At 45.1% G+C, this 24,182-nt stretch overlaps 1 protein-coding gene and 2 pseudogenes across 1 annotated transcript in view; all 3 read right to left on the bottom strand.

The window, feature by feature from the left end:
* ADAMTS18 (ADAM metallopeptidase with thrombospondin type 1 motif 18) overlaps window positions 1-24,182 on the bottom strand; it is a 133,694-nt gene that overhangs the window by 23,622 nt on the left and 85,890 nt on the right. Inside the window, exons 13-17 of the mRNA XM_066637972.1 lie at window positions 22,006-22,178; window positions 20,110-20,240; window positions 19,661-19,784; window positions 17,742-17,986; window positions 123-264 (exon numbers count right to left, since the gene is read on the bottom strand). Of these exons, the coding sequence (XP_066494069.1) occupies window positions 123-264; window positions 17,742-17,986; window positions 19,661-19,784; window positions 20,110-20,240; window positions 22,006-22,178 (815 nt within the window). The remainder of the gene's footprint in view (window positions 1-122; window positions 265-17,741; window positions 17,987-19,660; window positions 19,785-20,109; window positions 20,241-22,005; window positions 22,179-24,182) is intronic.
* LOC136660780 (5S ribosomal RNA) lies at window positions 3,437-3,553 on the bottom strand (annotated as a pseudogene).
* LOC136660841 (5S ribosomal RNA) lies at window positions 14,905-15,021 on the bottom strand (annotated as a pseudogene).

Genomic DNA, 24,182 nt, shown 5'->3' with positions numbered 1-24,182 from the left:
TGGGGCCACAGCCTCCATGAGACACGTGCATTGCTGGAGTTCTCAAATCATTCTTGGAATCTACACTGTGTAATGATGGATACACTCTTGCAGTTTAGACTTATGTTTAGCAAGGTACTCACCCCCGCCACATGTGACTGAGCAATCTGACTGCACTGTCACCCAAGAGTAGCTGTGCCTTTTTGTGAATATCTTGTTCTCATTGACCACCTTAGAAAGAGTGTACTGCCATGCAATGCCTGGGTTTTTGCCTTGTAGTAGGATCTAGGTAGTGTGGAAAGAAAGAGAGAGAGAGAAAAAATTACCAATTGAGAGGTTAGAACCAGACAAAACAATGCAGTTTCCATGAGCATAGAATCACCCTGGTTTGCTGTGGCTATGAATGCGGACACTCTGATGTGCATCAGAAGATTCCCAGCCTGCAGAGGCTATTTTCCGCATTACATAAGAACAGCCCTGCTGGATCAGGCCATAGGCCCATCCAGTCCAGCTTCCTGTATCTCACAGCGGCCCCACCAAATGCCCCAGGGAGCACACCAGATAACAAGAGACCTGCATCCTGGTGCCCTTCCTTGCCTTCTGACATAGCCCATTTCTAAAATCAGGCGGTTGCGCATACACATCATGGCTTGTACCCCGTAATGGATTTTTCCTCCAGAAACTTATCCAATCCCCTTTTAAGGGCATCCAGGCCAGATGCCATCACCACATCCTGTGGCAAGGAGTTCCACAGACCATTCATCCTTTTCTACATCCTTCCATCCACATTCAGCCTACACAGTCATCCTTTTGTACATGTGGTATTTCCCCTTCCAATGAAGTGAAGGGGGAGGTGAGACACACAGGAGCCTCTTGCACACACTGGAACATATACTGTCATAGTTCAAAAGCAAATCCAGACTTTTGGGCACATTCCTAGTATCAACTGCACCCTAAGAAACTGGGTGAAAGGAGCATGGAGGAAGTTTTAAGTCCCTAGGAAGAGGTATTCATTACCTGTCAACACTCCCCTGCATAACTGCTCTCTGTGTTTTTCCTGGGTGAAAAACCAGCCATTTTCAGCACTTCTGCAGCCCTGGGCGCCGGGCAGCTCAGAATTGGGCTGCCCGTCTCCCCACTAGTTTATTTTACTTTATTATTATTTTTCTTTTCAATGGCAAAATATGAGCCAGACTTATCAAGGATAAAAAGGCCTTTGAAAAAAAGCATAAAGCATACACATACAGCGCTTAAAAAGCATAAAATATACAAAGTTGTTAGTTCTTGAAAGAAAAAAAGAAAACATACACATATTAATAATTGGCGCGATGAGAAAATGTACACATTGCAGATCAAATAATTGGAGTTAAGATGCTAATTAGGAAGACTGGATGGAGGGTTTAAATTCTATAACCAATGGAATGTTTGCGGTTTCTGATGGTAGAACTCCTGTTCCCACATAATAATATCAAGTATATCATCCTGAATTTCTTGGCAGAAGGATGGACTAGAAACATAGTAAAAGACAGGCGGGTCTCTGAGCTCCCACTCCATCCGCAGTGGCATTGCATTGTGGGCTTATAGATCATACAGACATTTGCAATGTTTTTACTACAGATTTTTCATCACGCTTCATTTCACTTTACACGGTTGTCCTTTACGAACAGGCCAAAAGCTGATTCACTAGAAAAAGTCTGTTTCAATTTAGATACAGAGTGAACTCAAGGAAGATTGGCTGTTGGAGGTAAATCATATTCTACTCTGCAGATGCAGCTTCTAATATTTCGGCAGCCTGAATTCAAAAAACAAAATACATGAGCCAGTGGCGTAGCTAGAAGGGGTGCAAAGCACTAAGTTTTGCAGGGTTCCTGAATGTGCCAATGCAAGTGGGCCCTCCCCTTCCCCTTTGGAGCCATTCCAGGTGGTGGGAGCAAAATGGAGGTGGGCAGGAGGGGGAGGACCCACTTGCATGGTGTGTTCAGGTGCCTGCAAAACTTAGTGCTTTGCACCCCCCTCTAGCTATGCCACTGACACGAGCCAAGCTTCAGAAAGGGCAACAACAATTCAGAGTTGAAATTCAAGCTCTGCATTTACAACATAACATTTATGGATTGCAAATTGCTTTTTCTTTTCTTGTTCTTACCCAATGGCTATAATGCATTTATTCCAGGAGGGTGCAATGGGAAGACTAAACTCTCACAGATTATATATCCTAACAATGTTCTCTTTGAAAAAGTAAAGATTTGGCTTCAAATGCCACCCCCACCCCCAAATGAAAACCACAACAACCCCATGCCACCAGTGTGGTTAACCATTGGATAATTTTTTTAAAGAGTAAAGTGTGATTTCAATATCAACCAGCAACACTAGGATCAAATCCATGAAGGGACATTTCCAAATGAGAGCAAGTGGGGAAGGAGGCTTACATTTTTCTAAAACCAAGAACATTCTATTAACGTTGTAAAAGGCAGGCTAGGGGATTTTAGCTATTCCGAAAATGTGCGCATTGCACGTGCGTGTGGCGGGGGGCAGCAATGAGCCATGACCATAATAAAAATTAAAGAAACGTATATGAACTCCAGCGCAATAACGTCAAACAAACTTATGAAAGATCTGGGGAACTCTCTATATGCTTGTGCACTGAGGAATATATATGTTGGGCTGAGGGTGCGGGGAGAGAAAAAAAAAGGAAGGATGATATATTTTCCAGTCCTATTAGCCAGATTCTATTTCAGTTCATGAATTCTGGTTGGGATCCAAACCGGAAATACATGACCTCGTCAAGCAATATATATCCATCCAGCATACTAATAGCTTGGCGTTTTGCTTTATTGCAAGGCCCAGGTTTAGAAACACCTAATGTCAGGCAAATCAAGAATAATATATGGGATTTTATGGAAACCAGGGGTGTAATCAGCTTCAGTTTTGCACCCACCCACACAGAGAGCAAGCCTATGTATAGTGCATGTGTGTGTGCACCAGAGAGAGAGAGAGAGAGAGAGAGAGAGAGAGAGAGAGAGAGAGAATATCCACAAAGATACCTTAAAGCAGTGTTTCTCAAACTGTGGGTTGGGTTCCATTAGGTGGTTCACAAGCCAATTTCAGCTGGGCCCATATTCATTTCAATGTGTACTTTATTTTTGACACATGGTGTGTGACTGGTTGGCAACCTTCAGTCTCGAAAGACTATGGTATAAGCCTACAGCACCCGGTATTCCCAGGCGGTCTCCCATCCAAGTACTAACCGGGCCTGACCCTGCTTAGCTTCCGAGATCATGGTATAAGCCTACAGCACCCGGTATTCCCAGGCGGTCTCCCATCCAAGTACTAACCGGGCCTGACCCTGCTTAGCTTCCGAGATCATGGTATAAGCCTACAGCACCTGGTATTCCCAGGCGGTCTCCCATCCAAGTACTAACCAGGCCTGGCCCTGCTTAGCTTCCAAGATCATGGTATAAGCCTACAGCACCCAGTACTCCCAGGCGGTCTCCCATCCAAGTACTAACCAGGCCTGACCCTGCTTAGCTTCCAAGATCAGACGAGATCGGGCATGTGCAGGGTAACAGTTGCTGACTGCATTTTGAGAAATGATACAGAGGCTACTATGTTTGCGCTTTTAACAATGATAATCAATGGGGTTTACTCTCGGGGTAAGTGTGGATAGGATTGCAGCCTTTTGGGGATGTTTGGGGAGTTTTCCTTTCTCCTTTCTCGTTGTTCCCCTCCTTGTGCCCTCTCTCTTTCTTCTATTGATCCTCCTGGCATGGGCCTTTCTGCCTGCTTCTTTCTAGCATCCGAATAGCCCAACCAATGCCAGCCGGAGACTCTTCTGCCCGCTGCACTGCTCTGTGACTACAGGGCAGCTCAGCCAATCACTGCCAGAAGCATCAACACAGTAACCCTTGGTCCACAGATGGCAGATGGGGTGTCACACACCCTCAATGAGCCTGATCTCTGTTTTCATTGCATCCCAATATTTATCTTTTGTGATGAGGGTAGCGTGATTGCCAAGTGTTCATCTTTCAAAGTGTCAAGAACTTGCAGAATCTACCACTGCATCCTATACCAGGGTGAAGAATATTTTCCATGGCAATCCAATAGCCCAGTGTTTTTCAAACTGTGAGTCAGAACTCACTCGATGAGTCACAAGCCAATTTTAGGTGGGTCCCCATTCATTTCAATATGTATTTTATTTTTAATATATTGATGCTACCATGGTACATGATTGCATTTGGAGAAATGTTACAGATCTGTACATTTAACAGGTTACTATGTAATATGCTTTCAATAATAATAGAAAAAGGGGGCTTACTCCTAGGTAAGTGTGGATAGGATTGTAGCCTTTGAAATGTTTGGGAAATCTGTTTGTTTTTTTTAAACAGATCAGCAACTACTTGGAAGGGTTAAGAGGATTCTTCTGTATTTTAAATACATTTTTAAACTTATACTTATTGTAAACTTTTTATTTACTTAATTTGATTTGATTTTGTCATGGGGGTTGTTAAAAATTATCCTGCTTGATGATGTCACTTCTGGCGGGTCTCAACAGATTGTCATTCTAAAGAGTGGGTCCTGGCGCTAAAAAAGTTTGAGAACCACTTCTAATAGCCCATGTCAGTGTACACCACCTTGTTATTAAAACTACAAATAGGAAAAGGCCTCTTGCACTTCAGTCCACTTAACAGGATGCATTCCAGAGACTTCCCAGCCATCTGAAGGTTTCTCCCAAGTTCATCATTGGCAAACAAGCTCCCTTAAACATTTCCAGGTCTTTCACAGCCCTGTTTCATGTCTACCTTTAACACACCAACCACCTGACTACGGAAACAGCATTCGGCAGCTCTGACCGCAAAGTGCAGCGTTATAAAATTTACAGCTTTGTACTTTTAAAAACCGCAGGCTCGAAGGCGAAGGTCTGCCAGATCGGTTTAAAAGAACGAGGCTTTTGCTCAGGGCAAGAAACAAGTTAAAACAATGGGCATTTGAACTCTCTTGAGAAAACAGCCCTTTCTTTTTCCTGCCCATTTGGATTTTTAAAGTTAAATCAATGAATATCCTTTACCAGCTGTGCATCTATTTCTTTGTTTCAGGATTCCTTCCCCCTCCTTCCTTGGGCTCAGTTGCATAGCTAGAAGGGGTGCAAAGCACTAAGTTTTGCAGGCGCCTGAATGTGACTTGCAAAGGAACCCTCTCCCTCCCCTTTGAAGCCATTCCCAGAAACAAATGCCTCCGTTTTGCTCTTGCCGCTGGGAATGGCTCTGAAGGGGAGGGGGAAGGGACCCTTGCAAGGCACATTCAGGTGCCTGCAAAACTTAGTGCTTTGCATCCCCTCTAGCTACACTACCGCTTGGCCTATTCCAGAGGCATAAATGGATATGTACATTTGTGGGTCGGTTTGGCAGCTCCTTTTAAATGTATGTCAACACTTCCCTTTAGTCTGTCAACTCCCTTTTGAGGGTTTTCGTTGGTAGCAATCATCTGTCTGGCCAGAAGTGCAATGCAATACATTGAATAATTACATGTGTTGGGGCCAATGGTTGAGGTTGTGCTATGCCAGCAGGAATCAGTTCTAGCGATGGTTTGATTGCGTGACACACTTCTACAACGCGCTTGTCTACATGTGAATGTGGCGCTGGGTGCATGCCAAGAGAGCGTGACCCAGACTAGTTTTGTGGCACTTTGCTTAGGCTGAAGACAAGGAAGCCCGAGGTCCCACAGACCTTAGGGGAAAAGCCAAACGTTCGTTCAGCAAAGCAACCACTAACACCCCCCCCCCCCAGTTTAGGAGAAACGTTGCCTTTCTTTTGGGGAAATTCCATGATCAACTACATCCCAGGAGCTTCCTGACTCTGAAGTAACCAAAGTCATTCGTGATACAAAAGAGATGCTTTCAATGTTGGCTTCCCTCACCATCTTCATTGTAAACTCAACCAAGAGTGGTATTATAATTAAGGCATGAACATCCTGAGCAATTAAGAAACCCTCTGCCACACTTTCTACAGGGTGTCCAATAACAGAGGCACTCATCTCAAATCAGGGATGGACCACCAAGGGTCCTCAAGAAATAAAGAAATGAGTTTCACCCAACACCTCTATGCTTCCCGGTGAGATTTTTGATTATTAAAGCTGGGCCACAGATCCAAGTCTGCTGTTCACCATCTATCTTTTCCCCATTTTTACTGCTGTTTGTGCCTTTTGTTTTTACTGCTGTTGGTGCCTCTTGTCCCTGCAAGAGGGATCTGAAGGCCTTAGGAATGGACCTCAACAAGTGGGAAACCCTGGCCTCTGAGCAGCCCGCTTGGAGGCAGGCTGTGCAGCATGGCCTTTCCCAGTTTGAAGAGACACTTGGCCAACAGTCTGAGGCAAAGAGGCAAAGAAGGAAGGCCCATAGCCAGGGAGACAGACCAGGGACAGACTGCACTTGCTCCCGGTGTGGAAGGGATTGTCACTCCCGAATCGGCCTTTTCAGCCACACTAGACGCTGTTCCAGAACCACCTTTCAGAGCGCGATACCAGAGTCTTTCGAGACTGAAGGTTGCCAACAACAAGGTGCCTTTTGTGGATGGCTCAGTGACCCACTGATGCAAGCACCCCTACTTTTCCCCTACTTTCTCTGCCACCAAAGAATTGCTGTGCCAGCTGGCACACAGGACAGTAATCAGACTGCTTCCTTCTGGGGAAAGAGGCAACGTGCCTGTCTTCCTGAGCAGATACAGAGGAGATAAGACTCTTCCTCCCTTTGCCAAGAAAGCTGATTTATTACCAGGGCCAAAGAGAGCTTATGAAGCAGAACAAGAGGACTACCACAAATGACTGTGGGACATGCTATCAGTGATCCAAGTGCCAGATGGTGCAGTGGTTCTGGAGCTGGGCTCAGACCTGGAAGAGCCGGGTTCAAATCCCTGCTCAGCTATGAAGCATTCTGGGTGACCTTGGGCCAGTCGCTCTCTTTCATCAGCCTTGCCTGCCTCTCAGGGTTGTTACGAGAACAAAAGGAGGGGAGGAACTATGTATGCCACCCTGAGCTCCTTGGAGAAAGGACAGTATAGAAATGCAGAAAAACAAACAAACAAACAAATAAAATAAATAAATAAATGAGGAAATTAACTTCCATTTGAACACAATGAAGACAAATCTTGATGTCTTCTTGAGTCTGACTAATTTATAAGAACATAAGAATAGCCCTGCTGGATCAGGCCATAGGCCCATCTAGTCCAGCTTCCTGTATCTCACAGCGGCCCACCAAATGCCCCAGGGAGCACACCAGATAACAAGAGACCTCATTCTGGCGCCCTCCCTTGCATCTGGCATTCTGACATAGCCCATTTCTAAAATCAGGAGGTTGCGCATACACATGAACGGATGGCAACACTTCTCCCAAATAGATCATAAGAAGAGCCCCACTGGATCAGGCCAAAGGCTCATCTAGTCCAACTTCCTGTATCTCAAAGTAGCCCACCAAATGCTACAGGGAGCACGAGAGACAGCAAGACACAACCTGCGTCCTGGTGCCCTCCCCTGCATCTGACATTCTGAGGTAAGACAAGAAGATGCATTTCTACTTAAGACAGGAAAATGCGTTTTCCTAGAAGGTTACTTAAAAACACTGTCTTAAAAATGACATGAAAAACTAGGAGTTCACGTGAGGCCACCAAAGGTCTGACAAGGAGAGTCCTCCTATGATCCAGTGGCATAGCTGGAGGGGGTGCAAAGCACTAAGTTTTACAGGGAGCCTCAATGCAGTCTGCAGGCAGTCCCTTTCTCTCTGTCCCTTTAGAGCCATTCTGCGCAGTGGGAGCAAAAAAGTGGCCTCCATTTTGCTCCCGCCACCCAGACCGGTTCCGAAGGGGAGGGGCAGAGGCCGTTTGCACGCTGTGGTGAGGAGCCCTGCTAACTTAGTGCTTTGCACCCCCTCTAGCTACTCCACTGCCTATGATCTCATTTCTTCTTCAGCTGGTTCCTATTTGTCACTGTGGTTCTCACCCGCTCTGCTTTTGCAGGCGTCTTGCACCAAACACACCAGCTTGAGGGATACAGCCCATCTAATCTTTTTCACTTTGGCGGAAGAGCCCTTTTATCCTTCGCACTGAACTGACATCTGTATCTCATAAGCAAGGCTTTGCTCTGTCCAACACACTCTTTCTGTGGGGGAAATCCAAGCTCATTTATCATCTAGTAGCTAATAAGGAAAAGGAAGGCTTTAAAACTTCACCCTGGCTCTCACCCAGTGGCTGCCAAATTATCAGCAAAGTCCTTCCACCTGATTTCCTTTCTCCATTTCCCCATCGGAACAGAGGAAATGAATTATTGATTTTAATTAGGCATCTTTCCTCTGCTTTAAAGAGAGATTTTCCGTTTTTTCATGAATGAGCCACCTCTTGGTTAAGTGTCCCATCCATCTACTAAACGTCACAGTGGAGATCAACTCATCTTATTTCAAGGGATTCTCATAATTCCCCTGTTCAGTACTATAAAGTTTTGCTCAAGGCTGTTATATTCCTGTTAATTTTGTGAAGGATCATAACAATCTAAACCCAAACCCTTCCAATTGTTTTAACAGAAGGCAGCAACATATCAAAAGATGGGAACAGGTGATTTTGTTAACACGTCAAAATTTATTATTTCTTGACAGCCTACCTAAACAAAGTGCTGTGCATAAAGGCAAATAAATAAATAAATAAATAAATAAATAAATAAATCCCAGGTCCTATCCACTAGCTAAGGCTCAGATTCTATGTTAAGTAGAACTCCAGGATACTTTACTCTTTGTTTTTTAAAATTATTTTAAAACCCAAAGCAGTCTTGGAAGCAGGCTTGACACATTCATGAATCCAACTGAGATGATTGCCTCAGGTGTTGGACCAATGGGGGAACTTGCCTGCATATCTCCACTGGCCTCCAAAGTTCCTTCTCCTGCTTTTGTTCCCTGGATTTGAAAAGAAAGAACAAAATGGAGCCAAAAAGGAAGTACCGAGGAAAAGAGATTGGTGAGTTAGAGAGTACTGTAGCCCATCACTCTCTTCTCCTCCATACTTCCTCTTCCATTCCATTCCCCACTAAATCCAGAGAGATGGAAGAGATAAAGTGGTAGCAGTTGCTGTGTTCTAGGTAAGGGGAGATGGTATTTGGTGAATCAGTTTAGAGACTCCAGTCTCGGGCTGGCCTTGCTGGAGAGACTGCTTAACTCTTTCCCTTCCTGCTGTCCTTCAGGCAACATCACCTTTTTAAAGCTGCTCCTTCTGCCACAGTGAGAAAGACATAGGATCTCCACATTGCTACTTAAATAGCATCATCAGTGTGCACCGGACTTGAACAAGAAGACAACACAGGGGAGACCACAGGGAGGGGGGAGGATGGAGACACTTTTGCTACAATTGCTAATGACCAAACTCATCCCATAATGATGAAATTCATCCCAGAAATGCACAAATAATCACCAAGTGATCATATCATCTCTAGACTTAGGGCGCAATCCTAACTCCTTATGTCACTGCTTTCCAGCACTGCCATAGCGGTGCCAATGGGACGTGTGCTGAATCCTGCAGTTGGGTGTCACTCATGGAGACCTCCTCAAAGTAAAGGAATGTTTGTTCCCTTACCTCAGAGCTGCATTGCCCTTATGTCAGTGCTAGCAAGCACTGACATAAGGGGTTAGGATTGCGTCCTTAGTGTCAGTTGGGAACGCATATTAAGGGTTTATGCCAGTGTTATTCAAACTGCGAGGCGCGGCTCTTTAGGGCATAAGAACATAAGAACAGCCCCACTGGATCAGGCCATAGGCCCATCTACTCCAGCTTCCTGTATCTCACAGCTGCCCACCAAATGCCCCAGGGAGCACACCAGATAACAAGAGACCTCATTCTGGTGCCCTCCCCTACATCTGGCATTCTGACTTAACCCATTTCTAAAATCAGGAGTTTGCGCATACACATCATAGCTTGTACCCCATAATGGATTTTTCCTCCAGAAACTTGTCCAATTCCCTTTTAAAGGCGTCTAGGCTAGACGCAAGCACCACATCCTGTGGCAAGGAGTTCCACAGACCGACCACACGCTGAGTAAAGAAATATTTTCTTTTGTCTGTCCTAACCCGCCCAACACTCAATTTTAGTGGATGTCCCTGGCATCCTGGCAGCGCCAGGAACTCAAAGGGGAGGCGCGGGATGTCCTCTCACAGAGATACAGTCATGCCCCTGGGCAGAATACGAACCCGTCTTCTGCCCATTGTCTGCATTTTTATTTAAAGCAGAAGAAACGGGAGTGGCTCAGCTGCGAGAGTGGCTGCTGCTGCCCCGCCCTCTTCCGAGCATGCTCAGCTTGCAGTCATTACCCTTCGCTGATCCTTGTCTGGTTGGTTCCTAGTTCCCAGCCTGGGATCGCTTCTCATCAAAGTGAAATCTCTCTTTTCAACCCCTCCCTCTTCCACTGCCCCCTTTCGATCTCCAAACCTTCCCGCTTTCCTCCCCCTCCCCAAATAAAACGCTTCCTATTTTACCAGTCATCAGGACTCTTAAAGTTGCTTCCATTCAGTTGGCAAAGGGGGGGGGGGAGAGAGAGAGAGAGAGAGAGAGAGAGAGAGAGAGAGAGAGAGAGAGAAGCACACACTTTACTTGGCCAGGAGCAGAAAAAGGGTACTGTTTTTAAAGTGATATATTAATCTTATTGTTTGACTGAATATTGTTTGACTGATATATTAATCTTATTGTTTGACTGATATATTAATCTTGTTGTTTGACTGAAGAGGAAAGGCTGTATTTTTAAAGTGATGAATCTTGCTATTTGAAGGGAATACTTATCAGCCATTGATGAAGTGATTGCCAGCACAATCCTATCCACATTTTCCTGGGAGTAAGCCCCATTGACTCTAATGGGACTTACTTCTGAGTAGACATGCATAGGCTTGAGCTGTGCAACTCCTAATATAGGAGACAAATCAGCTTCCTAACCAAACCCTTATCAGCTCTGATATATTTTCATGGTCTATTTTTGTTTTCCCCACCAGCTGCTGGAAAAATTTAATTTCATTAAATTAATAAAGGGTTCAGTCCAATTCAAGGAGAATGGGAGAAATGACTAGTTGGATTGGGGTTCACAGAGGTGTGTGTGTGAAATGTTGGTCAGACTGGTTGTTCACAGAGTTCATTTGATAAAACAATTATATTGGTAAGCTTACAAAGTTTAAAAAAATGAGTCCTCCTGGACAAGATAAAATCTACCTACTCCAGCATCCTGTCTCCAACAGTGATCAGCAGCTGATCATTTATAAAGCATGTATATTGCTATGTATTAACAATATAATTTTAAGATCTGCATTTAATTAATGATATGATTCATATAATTAACATTAATATAGTTAATATATATTTAATATTATATTATGATAAATATAATATTAAAATATATTTAATATAGTTAATATTTCTGGCCACTTCCTGTTTAATGATGTCACTTCCAGCCCTCAGGAACATGATGGGGAGTCATGGCCAACAGCCACAGGGGTCAAGGGAGCCACTGGCCAGAAAAGTTTGAGTACCACTGGTTTATGCCAAAGCCTTAATGGAACAGGTAGGTTAAAGTAGCCTCTCCCAGGCTGCTGCCTTCCTGTTCATGCAGCCTATTCCATGCTACTTTGACTTAAGCCGAGAAGAGCATCTACTTTACTTAGTGAGTATGCTTCCCATGCTCGACCTGACTCTTCCCCTCTCAAATTTGCCCAAAGCTCTATTTGAGCTTTGGCATCTCCTTCCCTAATAGCGCCAAGCAATGATGTCATCACTTGGCTGTTGGTTGAGCCACAGCTGGCTCCTAAAACCCGATGCAGCTAAGCCACAGCTCCCATGGGGTGGTGGAGACCACAGGAAGTCAAGAAGCATGAGATCCATTTGAGGACTATAGAGGTGAGAGCTCCCCTAAGATCACTCCACCAACTGCTATTAAGCAAGTACAATCGCTCCCATTGATTCCCAAGCACCAATCCTTGGCAGTCCTTGCCAAATACCATTTGTGGAAAAGTGGTGTGGAAAATCAGTTGAATCAGGACCCATGGCAGGTTAAAAGCCCAGATCGGGAAGTCTCCCATGGCTGCATTTTATTTGAAAACATCAAGCACACAGAGCACCACTCTCCCCTATTGTATTGTTGGCAACCTTCAGTCTCGAAAGACTATGGTATCGCGCTCTGAAAGGTGGTTCTGGAACAGCGTCTAGTGTGGCTGAAAAGGCCAATCCGGGAGTGACAATCCCTTCCACACCGGGAGCAAGTGCAGTCTGTCCCTGGTCTGTCTCCCTGGCTATGGGCCTTCCTTCTTTGCCTCTTTGCCTCAGTCTGTTGGCCAAGTGTCTCTTCAAACTGGGAAAGGCCATGCTGCACAGCCTGCCTCCAAGTGGGCCGCTCAGAGGCCAGGGTTTCCCACCTGTTGAGGTCCACTCCTAAGGCCTTCAGATCCCTCTTGCAGATGTCCTTGTATCGCAGCTGTGGTCTACCTGTAGGGCGCTTTCCTTGCACGAGTTCTCCATAGAGGAGATCCTTTGGGATCTGGCCATCAGGACAAAGTTCCAAACAACACAGTCCTGGAACGTGCTGGAATCCCTAGCATGTATGAACCCTCCCCAACCATGTGATATCTTTGGCCCACTGTTAAAGACTGCTCTACAGCCCAGTCATATTGAATTGCTCCCAAGCTGATGCAGTGGGGCGTAGCTAGTGTTGTATCCCACAGGGGAATTGTGCACTCTGGAAATCTCCCTGATGTAAGGGGATATTTGTCCCCTTGCCCTGGGGAAAGCCCCAACCACAGCAGTGCATTTAATTTGGACCTGAACCTGTCAAATCACTGGGGCAAGTCCAAGTGGATCATCCTGCAGTGGTGCTGCCAGGATGTCACAGGCCTTCTCACCAGCACCACTAACTTCAACACTGTTGCAATGTGCTTTATGGCATAGTCTGCACTGTTGGAGCACTCTACCACCACAGAGGTGCAATAGGATTAGTGTTGCTTAACTGTAGTTAAAATGAACAAGGGCTTCAAATCCTGTTTGAGATGAAAATCTCGACTAGTATTAACCATGGTTATGCTTAGTGCCAATTTAACCATTAGCTGCAGTTTAAAGATGGGGGGAATTTGAGTGCAAAAGAAGGAATCCTACAGCTTGAGGGAAGGGATCCTACAGCCAGCTCCCAATTCCTGAACTCTGGTTAACACCTCAGCCCTGTGCATGATTTCTTGGAACTCAGCTCAATTGCTTCTAATGAGGCTTACTCCATCAGAAGTGTACTTAAAATTGCAGATGAAGATGTTGCACATAAAAAGACCTGTGCAACTACAGTGCATTAAGAGGTTGGCTGTGCGTTGCCTGACCCCTTATTGTTGATGCACATGTAACAGTGCGAAAGGTGGTGTTCCATCCATGTCACACTCCAAGATCCAAAGTAGAGTCCACAAAACATTCCAAGTGCCATCTTTTGCAGGCACCCCTTCTGCCATCAGAAATGGCCACGGTGCGCAGGAGTGGGAGACTTGCCCCACAGTTGTCCCTGAAGAAAAGGAGAGGGTTCTTTCATTGCTGCTCCCTCATTGTATCTCCTTCCCCAAACTATGCCTCTTCTGAAGGGGCCAGGCAGCCGCACAGCCAGGTCTTGCCTATAGGTGCACCACCTTCCCAATCATCTCCACTTCCAGTGGGGTTGGGCTATGTAGACACCACAGCAGAGAAGCCAAGCCCCCACCTGTCTGACTATGAAGTAGGAGCCCTAGCAACTGAAGATCACCTGCCTAGGAAGAGAACTGAATCCTGGAGAATAACAAATCCAGCCACTGACACTAAACACTTTACAAAGTCAAACCAGGATCAAATAGGGACACTAATTTTCCAGGGATGGGCACCAGAAAATAGCAGCTGTCTCTGGTAAGATAGGGGTAGCTGGAGGGTGTACAATGAAATCCTCCTTGTTCTAAAGTCCCCCTCTCTCCCCCTGTGCCCAGCTCTATAAATGAAAACCAGATGACCTTAAATTACCTACTTCAGAATCTCAACAAAATGTTTTAGTGTTAAGCACTTAACTGGATTACAAATTGGTTAAAAAAAAAAATCTTTTGCATGTCTCCACTTAACACAGTTACATTACCAAAAAACATATGTTAAAGGCTGGTATTAATTCACAATGCCAGATGATAATTGAACTATCATGTATCTACCATTTTGGTCTATTTTCCCCCCCTCCAGCCAGAACCTGCCTATTTTGGAGGGCTGGGTTCCAAATCTATGAGAGAAGTTCAGTATTTTTGTTATATCGGTTTTCAGGGGCTCCTCCAAAATCACAACCAGCAAATTATAAATAAGGCACCCTTCTGCAGTGTCTTCAAGAAGTATAGACAACCAAAAAATATCTGTAGATTTACTGCTGAATTTGTTTTCTCGGGCATCTATAGACCAATGTACTGGGCAAATTATATTTTCATTCTCATTATTATAAGCATAGGTAATATGCTTTAGCAATTTAAACTGCATGTGCTCCAACTATCTATCTGGGATATTCTAATGCTCCTACTCTAATCTATGGCATAGGAATATCATGCATGGTTCTGGTGTTACCATATCTCAAAATGGATAATGCAGTGCATTTGGCATCAAAACCATGGACCCCCCACCCCACTCCATAGACATGCAGATTGGAAAGGAAGAAAGGAGGGGGCTGGAGTGGCAATGGTGATGGGCATTGAGGGGCATGAATTTGGGCTTCCTTAAGCAGCACTCAAACTTCAGTTGGGCCTGACTGTATAACAGTCCATCTACTTGTTTATTTAGGTCAGCAGTTTTCAAGTTATGTACAGGCACTTCCTCTGGCGCTGATCTGTTATAGAGCACTTTTCATTCTGACAGTGGTGTAGCTGGTTGGCAACTTTCAGTCTCAAAAGACTATGGTATAAGCCTACAGCACCCGGTATTCCCAGGCGGTCTCCCATCCAAGTACTAACCAGGCCTAACCCTGCTTAGCTTCCAAGATCAGACAAGATCGGGCATGTGCAGGGTAACAGTTGCTAGAAGGGGTACAAAGCACTAAGTTTTGCAGGGAACCTCACTGTGGCTTGCAAATGCCTCCTTTTTGCTCCCCCCGCCCAGAAGGGGCTTGGAAGGGGACGGGCCGCTTACATGCCACAGTGAGGTTCCCTGAAAATCTTAGTGCTTTGCAGCCCACCTAGCTACACCACTATGTCCTGGCAGCACTGACAGCCATTCTAACAAATGAGAAGAGAGCATTCTGGACCAATCAGTTCCTATTTCCTGCCTAGTCAATTAACAATATCTAAAATACTGCTGTTTGATGCATCACTCAACTTTCTAGAATTTTCCAGATTTAAAAAAAAAAAATCAGTGGATACCAAATCAGTGGAAAAAGTAGCTTTAAAGACCCACTTCCAGATTTCTTGCTCCTCTGTTATCACCCCCAGAATGAACTAGTATAGATACTATACTGCATTCAGTCACTAAATTGGGTGAATAATTGAATCCAATGGAATGAAATTATAATTATTTAATAGTGAGAAGGTAGGAAATTGGATTTTGGAGCTTGGATTGGATTTTAGTGTTTTTTCTTTGTTACCAGGCATTTAAAGGTGGACCTTGGTATCAGTGGTGAGTCAATTCAGTGGATACCAAAACAGTGAATACCAAAGTCCCACCGGTATACTTCTGAGGAGCGGTTTGCAAGAATGGCTGTCTATTTGTGGACACACATGGCACTAAGGTCAAGATCAAGGTTAGCTTCAGGGGATAGAATTGCAGGACCCCATCCTATCATTGACTTCTATGGGACACAGAAGCTGCAGGAAGTCTCATGAGCCCCAAGGCAGCCAAGAGGATTTCCCTGGACTTAATGGCCATGTGGATACATCTACCTCCTTCCCCTTCCTAAAGGCCAATGGGACTTGTCCCTATCCCCTGTGAGCAAGCCGGGGTGGTAAGGGGAGGAACTGCTGCCTATGTTTTTTTGGGAGGGGGTGGTGGAGGTGGTGAAAATTTCCAAGAAGCAGCTTACACTCTTTGCAGGTAGGGAAAAGAGAGCAGGAGGGGTGGGGGCAAGGCATGTTAAGGTAGTAGTATGCCTGCACAAAATGCCGCAAATTGAGCAACGCAAACCCTGCCCCCAGCTCTGGTTCAACTGTGATCCTAACACAGATTTCTAAGGCATGATGGCCATAGGATACTTAAATCATTTCAATGGTATGCTGAATTGTGGCAGGACATCTACGGAAAGCTAACAGATATTCTGAAGCATGTGTTATGCCTTCCATTGTCCAAAGAAATGGGACTGGTTTTGGTGCTGTCATCAAATGCATCATAAGAACATAAGAACAGCCCCACTGGATCAGGCCACAGGCCCATCTACTCCAGCTTCCTGTATCTCACAGCGGCCCACCAAATGCCCCACGGAGCACACCTGATAACAAGAGACCTCATCCTGGTGCCCTCCCTTGCATCTGGCATTCTGACATAGCCCATTTCTAAAATCAGGAGGTTGCACATACACATCATGGCTTGTACCCCGTAATGGATTTTTCCTCCAGAAACTTGTCCAATCCCCTTTTAAAGGCGTCCAGGCCATCGCCATCACCACATCCTGTGGCAAGGAGTTCCACATACCAACCACACGCTGAGTCAGGTGTCTCTTTTCTAGGCTGAAGAGGCAATCAATATGTAGACCACACGCCAGTGGTCTCCATCATTTCCCACCCACCCTTATTTTAGCAGAAGCTTTTTTCAAATTAAAAATAACATGCACAGGGGTACACAATTGGGATTAGAATCATGCAGGGAGTAAAATGCTGAAACCTGCCATTGTTTCAGGCTATGTCAGCAGTAGTGTGTCATGATCCCATTTTTGATGATTTGCGAAACTGAGAGGGCAGATTAGTCTGGGAGACTCAAGGGTCAATCAAGTTGCTACTGGGGAGAGGGGGGGAGCAATGCTGCCCAATCACCATTATAACCACACCCCTTGGCATTTATAAATCAAGCAGCAGCCTCTAGAGAAGCCATTTTCAACCAATGTGCCTTGGCACACTGGTGTGCTGCAAATGGTCTGCAGGTGTGCCATGAGAGTTTGGGTCATTTGTTAGTAGGGCCAATGGGGATGTGAGTCCCCCCACCAACAGCATGGTATGCCTTGTCAATTGTCAAAAAGCTGATGGTGTGCCTTGACAATTTTAGTACCTTGTCAGTGTGCCCTGATATGCAAAAGGTTGAAAATCACTGCTCTAGAACCTCTAAAAAGTTTGAGAACCACTGGCCTATGTCATTGTCATCCACCACATGCTCTCTATTAATAAAAACTCCAAAACTCCAGAGTCACACTGTGCATTCCTCATTATGTCTCATTTGATGCTTACCTGAGACACCTGACATTTCTCTGCAAAACCTGAGACAATATAGAAATCTCAGGCCTTTGTAAACTGACTTTTAAAATCAATGGATGAAGATTTGGGAGGGAACAATTGCAGACAAGCTACCAGAGTCTGAAAGCCAATACAGCAATCTGAAAGCCTTCTTCTATATTTTGCTGAAGCCCTTCCCCCAACGGAGCACTGGCAGGTATTCAGATTTTGCTTTAAAACAAAAAACCCTCTGGCATGAGCAGGCATGTAATTCTTAACACAATCAGAACTCAGTGCTCTTCTGTGTACCCTTTTAAACTGTTGCAGAGATGCAGCCCCGCAAACTTTTCCTGGGTAATTTAACAACAGGCCTGAAGAGAAGGAGGCTTACTTCAAAAACAAGGGTCTCATTTGTTGGCCCAGCGGCAAAGAGTCTCTCGGGATGGCTAAAAGCACGCTGATATTCAAACATCGTCCCAGCGAAGTAGAATTTTCCTGGCCAGTCAATGGTCCAATCCTTTGTTAGGTAATATTTCTGATTTAAGTTGCGCACCGCAAGATAACTGCTGGACATTTGCAGTTCCTGGATTTCAATGCTGCGAGCTCCCGCTGGAATCGTAACAATTGGGTAATAGTCTACAAAAAGAGAAAAACATGGCATTTTGTTTGGTTTTCAGAAGAGCTCTCTCTTTTACGTGAACAAGAGGACCATGCAGTTTTCTCTGACTTTCTCATGACATTCATGTCAATTCTATTTCAGCATTCCCCTTGACTGCTTCAGAGGGCAGTGTGAGATCGTTCTCCATCAGTTCAACTGGAACCACTGAAATTTGGATCCTGTCCTTACAGATGCATCTCCATCAGCAACCATCACATCTAATTGTTACATTACTTAATGTAACATTTAGGAAAGTACTGGTTCCTGAATTCGCATATTTTCCTCTCACACTGCATCTATAGGTCTATGTGCAGACCCTTAAGGTTCATGCGCAGGCACCTACCTCTGGAGGGAGGAGCCTGGGATCCTGATGTCATCAGCAACCACCAGGGACTAGAAGACCCTGGAGAGCAGTGGTTCTCACACTGTGCATCACGACATGTGAGGGCACCCTGGCAAACTCACAGGGCCACAGTGGGATGTCCCCAGCGGCAACTTCTTCCCAGCTCTCCTAGAACCTGCCATCGTTGACAGTGCAACGTGCAATTCAAGATGGTAGAAGCCGAGAGAGCCAGGAAAAAGGTCACCACGAAAGAAGGGTGCAGTGACAACGGTTAAGTTTGGGAACTGCTGCTGTAGAGCTACAAAGGAGCCACTTATGCGAACTGCCATCTTTGCCAGCCCCTGGATTCATCTGCAATTCCTTTAAAACCCCTTCCTAGCATATTGTAAATTCCAATTATTATTATTTAAATTGTAAGATGCTTGGGGAGCTTGTCCTGGCTGGCAAAAGACATTAATAATATGCCTAGCTGACATAAGGGGATGGGGAGAGGGTTGCCTTCCCTATTGCAAAAAAACATAGTCATCATACAGGTTGTCTGCTGTTCATGTATGTATCGAATTGTCACAGTTTGCTCTTGGGCATTTGGAATGGGGGAATCCAGGAGGCACCATTGCAGAGGGCAGCAGGGATAGCACACAGCTTTCCTGACCCTCAGGATGTACTAAGGAGACATGGGCCAGGGCCCAAAGATCAGCCCACTTAAGACGGTTTGGAGCTGATCAACCTTGTAAGGGAGTTGCAACAGGATACAAGGGTCTTGTCTTGTGTGCTCCCTGAAGCATCTGGTGGGCCCCTGTGAAAGACAGGAAGCTGAACTAGATGGGCCTGATCCAGCAAGGCTCTTCTTTTGTTCTCAACCTCTGCCAGTGGCACATCATGTTCAGACTACTGTCACAGACATAGCTCTGTTAGCAGTTGGAGTGGCGGTTACACAAGTGTCAGTAGTACATTGGATCCCTGGGTTCCAAAGTCAAAGCTGTGAGTCTTCACCTCTGGAAAGCTATAATGAGCAATAAAGTTGTAATCTAGTGTAACCCATATTGATGTGTCAATCGGATTCCTCCCCCACTGGGGGCACAGCGTCCCATTGCTTCCATCATTCATTCCGGATAGGAGCGAAAAAAAACCTCTGTAAAAACATAAATGAGTAGCAGAAAGCAAGAGAAATCTTCTACGCTCTCCTTCTGTGTTTCCTGTTTGGACAATTGATGGATGACGAGTATTGTCAAGAGCGTGCTCATGGCTGCTCTCCAGGCTCAAGCAGAAGAATTAAGTCATGCTTTAAGCGCCCTGAGGAATGTCTTACCATTTGCTTTGTGCTGAGTCAAGTAATGGCCAGAAAAGAACTTGCACGTGGAATTATCCCCCTCACAGACTCCACAAGCATCCACAGCGGCTTTGGATCCCAGCCGACGATCGCACCCTACTTGCTGCAACAAAGGAAGTGTGAGAGACCGACTAAACGGGAACTTGTCTTGATAGCTGTCTTTTCTCTACAGGGGTCAGTTGTCTGCTGATCTTGTTTTTAAAAACAAACTCGTGGCGTTGCCTTTGGTCCCTATGGGGCACTCCTGTCTACTTCACTTGGTAGCAACTCTCCAACATTCCAGGTAGGGATCTCTCCACCCCACCCCGGCCATTCCTGCAAACGTTTGGAGTAGATGTACCAGTGAAAGACAATGAGCAAAGCACCCAGTGTACCAGTGCAATGCATCAAAGACATTGCAATGGGGAGAATTTGCAGTGGGGTCTTACTTCACAAATTCCATCAATGCACACATCGTCTCTGTATGGAGAGCAGGGGGTTCCGTCCCTCACTCTGTTGGACATGGCAAAGAAGAAATCAAAATCTTCTGCCGTGCAGTAGAGTTTACAACGATCTTCCTCTGGAAAGAATGAAAAGGGGAAATTATGAAGGGGGAAAAAAACAACCATTGATGATATTATATACTGGCACCCACAGTTAATTGGCAGCACATCCTGGCTGTCACAGCAGGGTTCCATGGAGTGCCAACCATTTCATCCATAAAACACTAATCCTGGGATCAGAATAGCTGAAGGATTGCTGTCTAGGGCAGGAGGTCTGGTCTAGAGGGTAGAGCCTCCATTTGCCTGAAGATTAACATCCACAAGGTCGCCAGTTCGAGGCCACCGGCACTGTGCGACCTTGAAGCAGCTGGCAAGCTGCAGCTGAGCTGTTCCATCTGCTCGGAGCGTGGGAGGATGGAGGCCAGAATGTTAAACCAGATCGGAGTGTAACACCTTGAATGTAGTGGTTCTTGAAAGAAAGAACCTTCTTTCAATTTGTAAAAATCCCTGCGTGGATTTAATAAGCCTGCCTATGTAAACCGCCTTGAATAAAGTCTTGAATAAAGACCAAGAAAGGCGGTATATAAATACTGTATAGTATAGTAGTATAGTCTCCTATACAAGCTTGCCCATTCATGAAGAACATCTTCCGAAGTCCTCTGCAGGCATGCCTACTTTAAAGAAAGTCCAGGTGGAAACTGAGGGATAGATTCTCCTTTGTGGTGGCTGCCAGACCCCAAAACACCCTCTCTAGGAATATTCACTTGGTGTTCTTAGTAACTGAGAAATTGTCAAAAAGCAACACAGAACAAATTTGTTCTCAGTTGCCTCTGAGAGTAGAACTAGATTCAGCGGGTATAAAAGAGGAGATTCCAGTTGGACATTAGGAAGAAATTCTTGATGATCAGGGCAGTTCGGCAGTGGAAAAGATTGATGAGGGCGGTGGTGGATTCTCCTTCCCTTATTGGAAATCTTCAAGCAGTGGTTTATCAGGCATCTGCTGGAGATGCTCTAGGACAGGGAAGTCCAAAGTTTTTGGCAGGAGGGCCACATCATCTCTCTGACACTGTGTTGGGGGCCGGGGGGGGGAGAAAGAATTAATTTACATCTTAAATTTGAATAAATTTACATAAGTTTACATAAATGAATATATTAAAGATGAACTTATATGAATGAATGAAGGTCTTGCAATAGCTTAAGGCCTATAAAAGGCCTTGCACAAAGCAAGGCTGGCCTTTCCTTTGCTGCCGCTACTGCATCACAGATGCAAAGCAGTAAGCAGCGGAGGGAGCCCTCATACCACAGCTCACGTGAGAGGTCAAACAGTCACCCTCAAGCTGTGTTGGGCCAGTGTGGGCTCCAACAAATCTCTGGAGGACCAGAGGTTCATTGGAAACTGGGGGCTCCCTGAGGGCCACATTGAGAGGCCTCAGGGGCCACAAGTGGCCCCAGGGCCAGGGTTTGGGCACCCCTGCTCTAGGAGGACATCCTGCTACAGGTGGGGGGGGGGGTTTGGACTAGGCATCTACATGTAGGAGGAAGACCCGCCCACAAATATAGACATAGGTTCTTTCCAACTCTATGATTCTATAGGAAGGTTTTATTTTTCTGGACATTCAATGAATGATGTTGTTCTCTGCTGTTGCCAATGGCTTTGTTTTTAGAAACGAGATATTATCATAAATTCTTTTAGTGCTTTGTAAGCTGCCTTGAGGGAGGGTTTTGATAATAGGGCAGAGAATACATGCTTCTTTTAAATAATAATCATAACGCAAGATATAATCAATCTTGCAAGACATGCAAATAAGCAGCCTGATCGCTCAGCATCTGTTCCTGGCATACCTTCTACTTCTGTGTAGGGTTTCCATTTGTAGAACCATCCACGGAAAGGTTTGCTGTTATATTCGGCGCACTGCTGAGCACGGAAATCGGGGCTGGTAGATGCGCACGGCTCAATGTTGCAAAGCTGATATATGCGACTTGAGCCCTGGCAGAACTTGCCACCATACTGAGGCCTATGAAGAAAAGAAGACCAAATGCTAAAGTGAAACTTCTGTTGTTTAAAAAAAAATTCTGTTTTTAAATTCAAGAAGCTTTACTCAGGAGAATAGGGCAGTTGCTATTGTTTTTCATTCATCAAAACAATGAAGCCATTTAACTATATATACCATTTAATTAGAGATTGGTTCAGTTGAAAATATTTATTTTCCACATTTTTATACTGCCCTTCCTCCAAAGAGCTCAGGGCAGTGTACACAGCTACTCCCCTCCTTTTTTCTTCACAACAACCCTGTGAGGTAGGTGAGGCTGAGAGAAAGTGACTGGCCCAAGGTCACCCAGGAAACTTCATGGGTGAGGGGGGATTTGAACCTGGATCTTCCAGGTCTAAGTCCACCTCCCAAACCACTACACCACCCTGGCTCTCTGAATGGCTCCTCTGGCATGCCCCTGAAGACTTACCTGACCAATCCCAGAAGTTGAAGTTACTCTGCTCATTTTTAGATAACAACAGACTGATGTGTTCAGCCAAGGACATTGCTCCATCTCTGCCTTCCCCTGTCCTCTCCGTCTGCAAATGGGCTTCCTTAGAGACCCCTGTGAAGACACAGGGGCTTCTAGAAACCCTGCTTGTAGATGCAAAGAGCAGGAAGAGGAGATAATGACAGAGCAAGTCACTCTGTCAATGTCTCTGGGCATCTATAGGTAGAGGAAAGACCTCAGTCCACAAATGTAGAGCTGCTGCAATCAGTGTAGATAACAGTGAGCTACATAAACCAATGGTCTGACTCAGCAGAAGACAACAACTTGAGTTTAGGGTACCTATGTGGTTATGCTCTTCAAGAGTACACTGAACCACATCGGATAGCTACAGGGCCAACCTCTAACATAGGAACCCAGACCTGTTAGTCGTGCTTACATTGGGTTTGGCGACAAGAGAGCAAATGCATAGAGTTCAATTCAATGTGGATTTTTTTTCAAGGAACTAATTCCCACACTAGGCCTGATCCAGAGAAAGTGGATAAAGACCTTTTTCCCCTTCCTTTAATCATTCCCTTGTATTGTTTTCCTGATCTTAATAGGACCCTCCAACAGCTATTTGCCTTGCCCTCTACTCCAATTAAATTCAGAAGCCCCTGCAGCTCCTGTTAGGTAACAAAATAAAATATTGTTAAACATCAGCAACAGACTTCCCATATCTCATCTCTTTGGGCCTGCAAAGGACAATTGTGTAGTTGTAATGTACGCTCATATCTGTAAAAAAAAAAAAAATCATATAGCTTTACTGATCATTGCGCTTTAATATGTCATGTAACTGGTCCTGGATCACCCCATGGCAGGCTCTCTCGGGGTGAGGGGGACAAATACTCAATGTGCTTATTCAGCAAACGAGAATGCAAGTTTCGGCACAGGATTAATTTTGTTCCAGATTTTTGAGCGCATGTCATCATCCACCAAGCATCATATCATCGTCCACCCGAGCACGTCTCCTAAATACACATACCATTAAGTCAGCCTTGGGCTAATTCATGTTGGGCTGATTCAGGACCTCTTATGTGGTCCGTAAAACCAGCCTGATACATGATGGAAAAACATCTTCGGATGAAGCCACAGTGTTTACCTGACAATTATGCCTAAATCTCTATCTGGTTTGTTATCAATGGACACTAAGTCCATCAGATGCACCTTGCTGGGATATCTTTGTAAGCTATTCAGCTGGTTCCATCATGGAAAGAACTCATTCAAACAGAATCCAGGTGCACTGTACAGATTAAATTAGATTTCCATGTCCCCTGCTCAGACTTGACAGTCTAATCCTCCTATATTTACAAAACAAGCTAGAACAGGTGGCAGTGGTTTGTAGGTCTTTAAAATGATAATGCTGATTCAACAGCTGACTCTTCCAAAGCCTAAGAAAAAGCAAGAATACAAAATATCCTCTGTAAACAGAAGCAGTTGATGTCGTCATTCCAATTCTGATATGGGTAAAAATGCCGCTGAACATGTCATCCGATCATAAC

Source organism: Tiliqua scincoides, chromosome 9 (genome assembly GCF_035046505.1).
Source record: "Tiliqua scincoides isolate rTilSci1 chromosome 9, rTilSci1.hap2, whole genome shotgun sequence".
NCBI classification, from domain to species: Eukaryota; Metazoa; Chordata; class Lepidosauria; order Squamata; family Scincidae; genus Tiliqua; species Tiliqua scincoides.
Note: the sequence above shows the minus strand (reverse complement) of the source record. Positions and strands in the feature narration are given on the sequence as shown.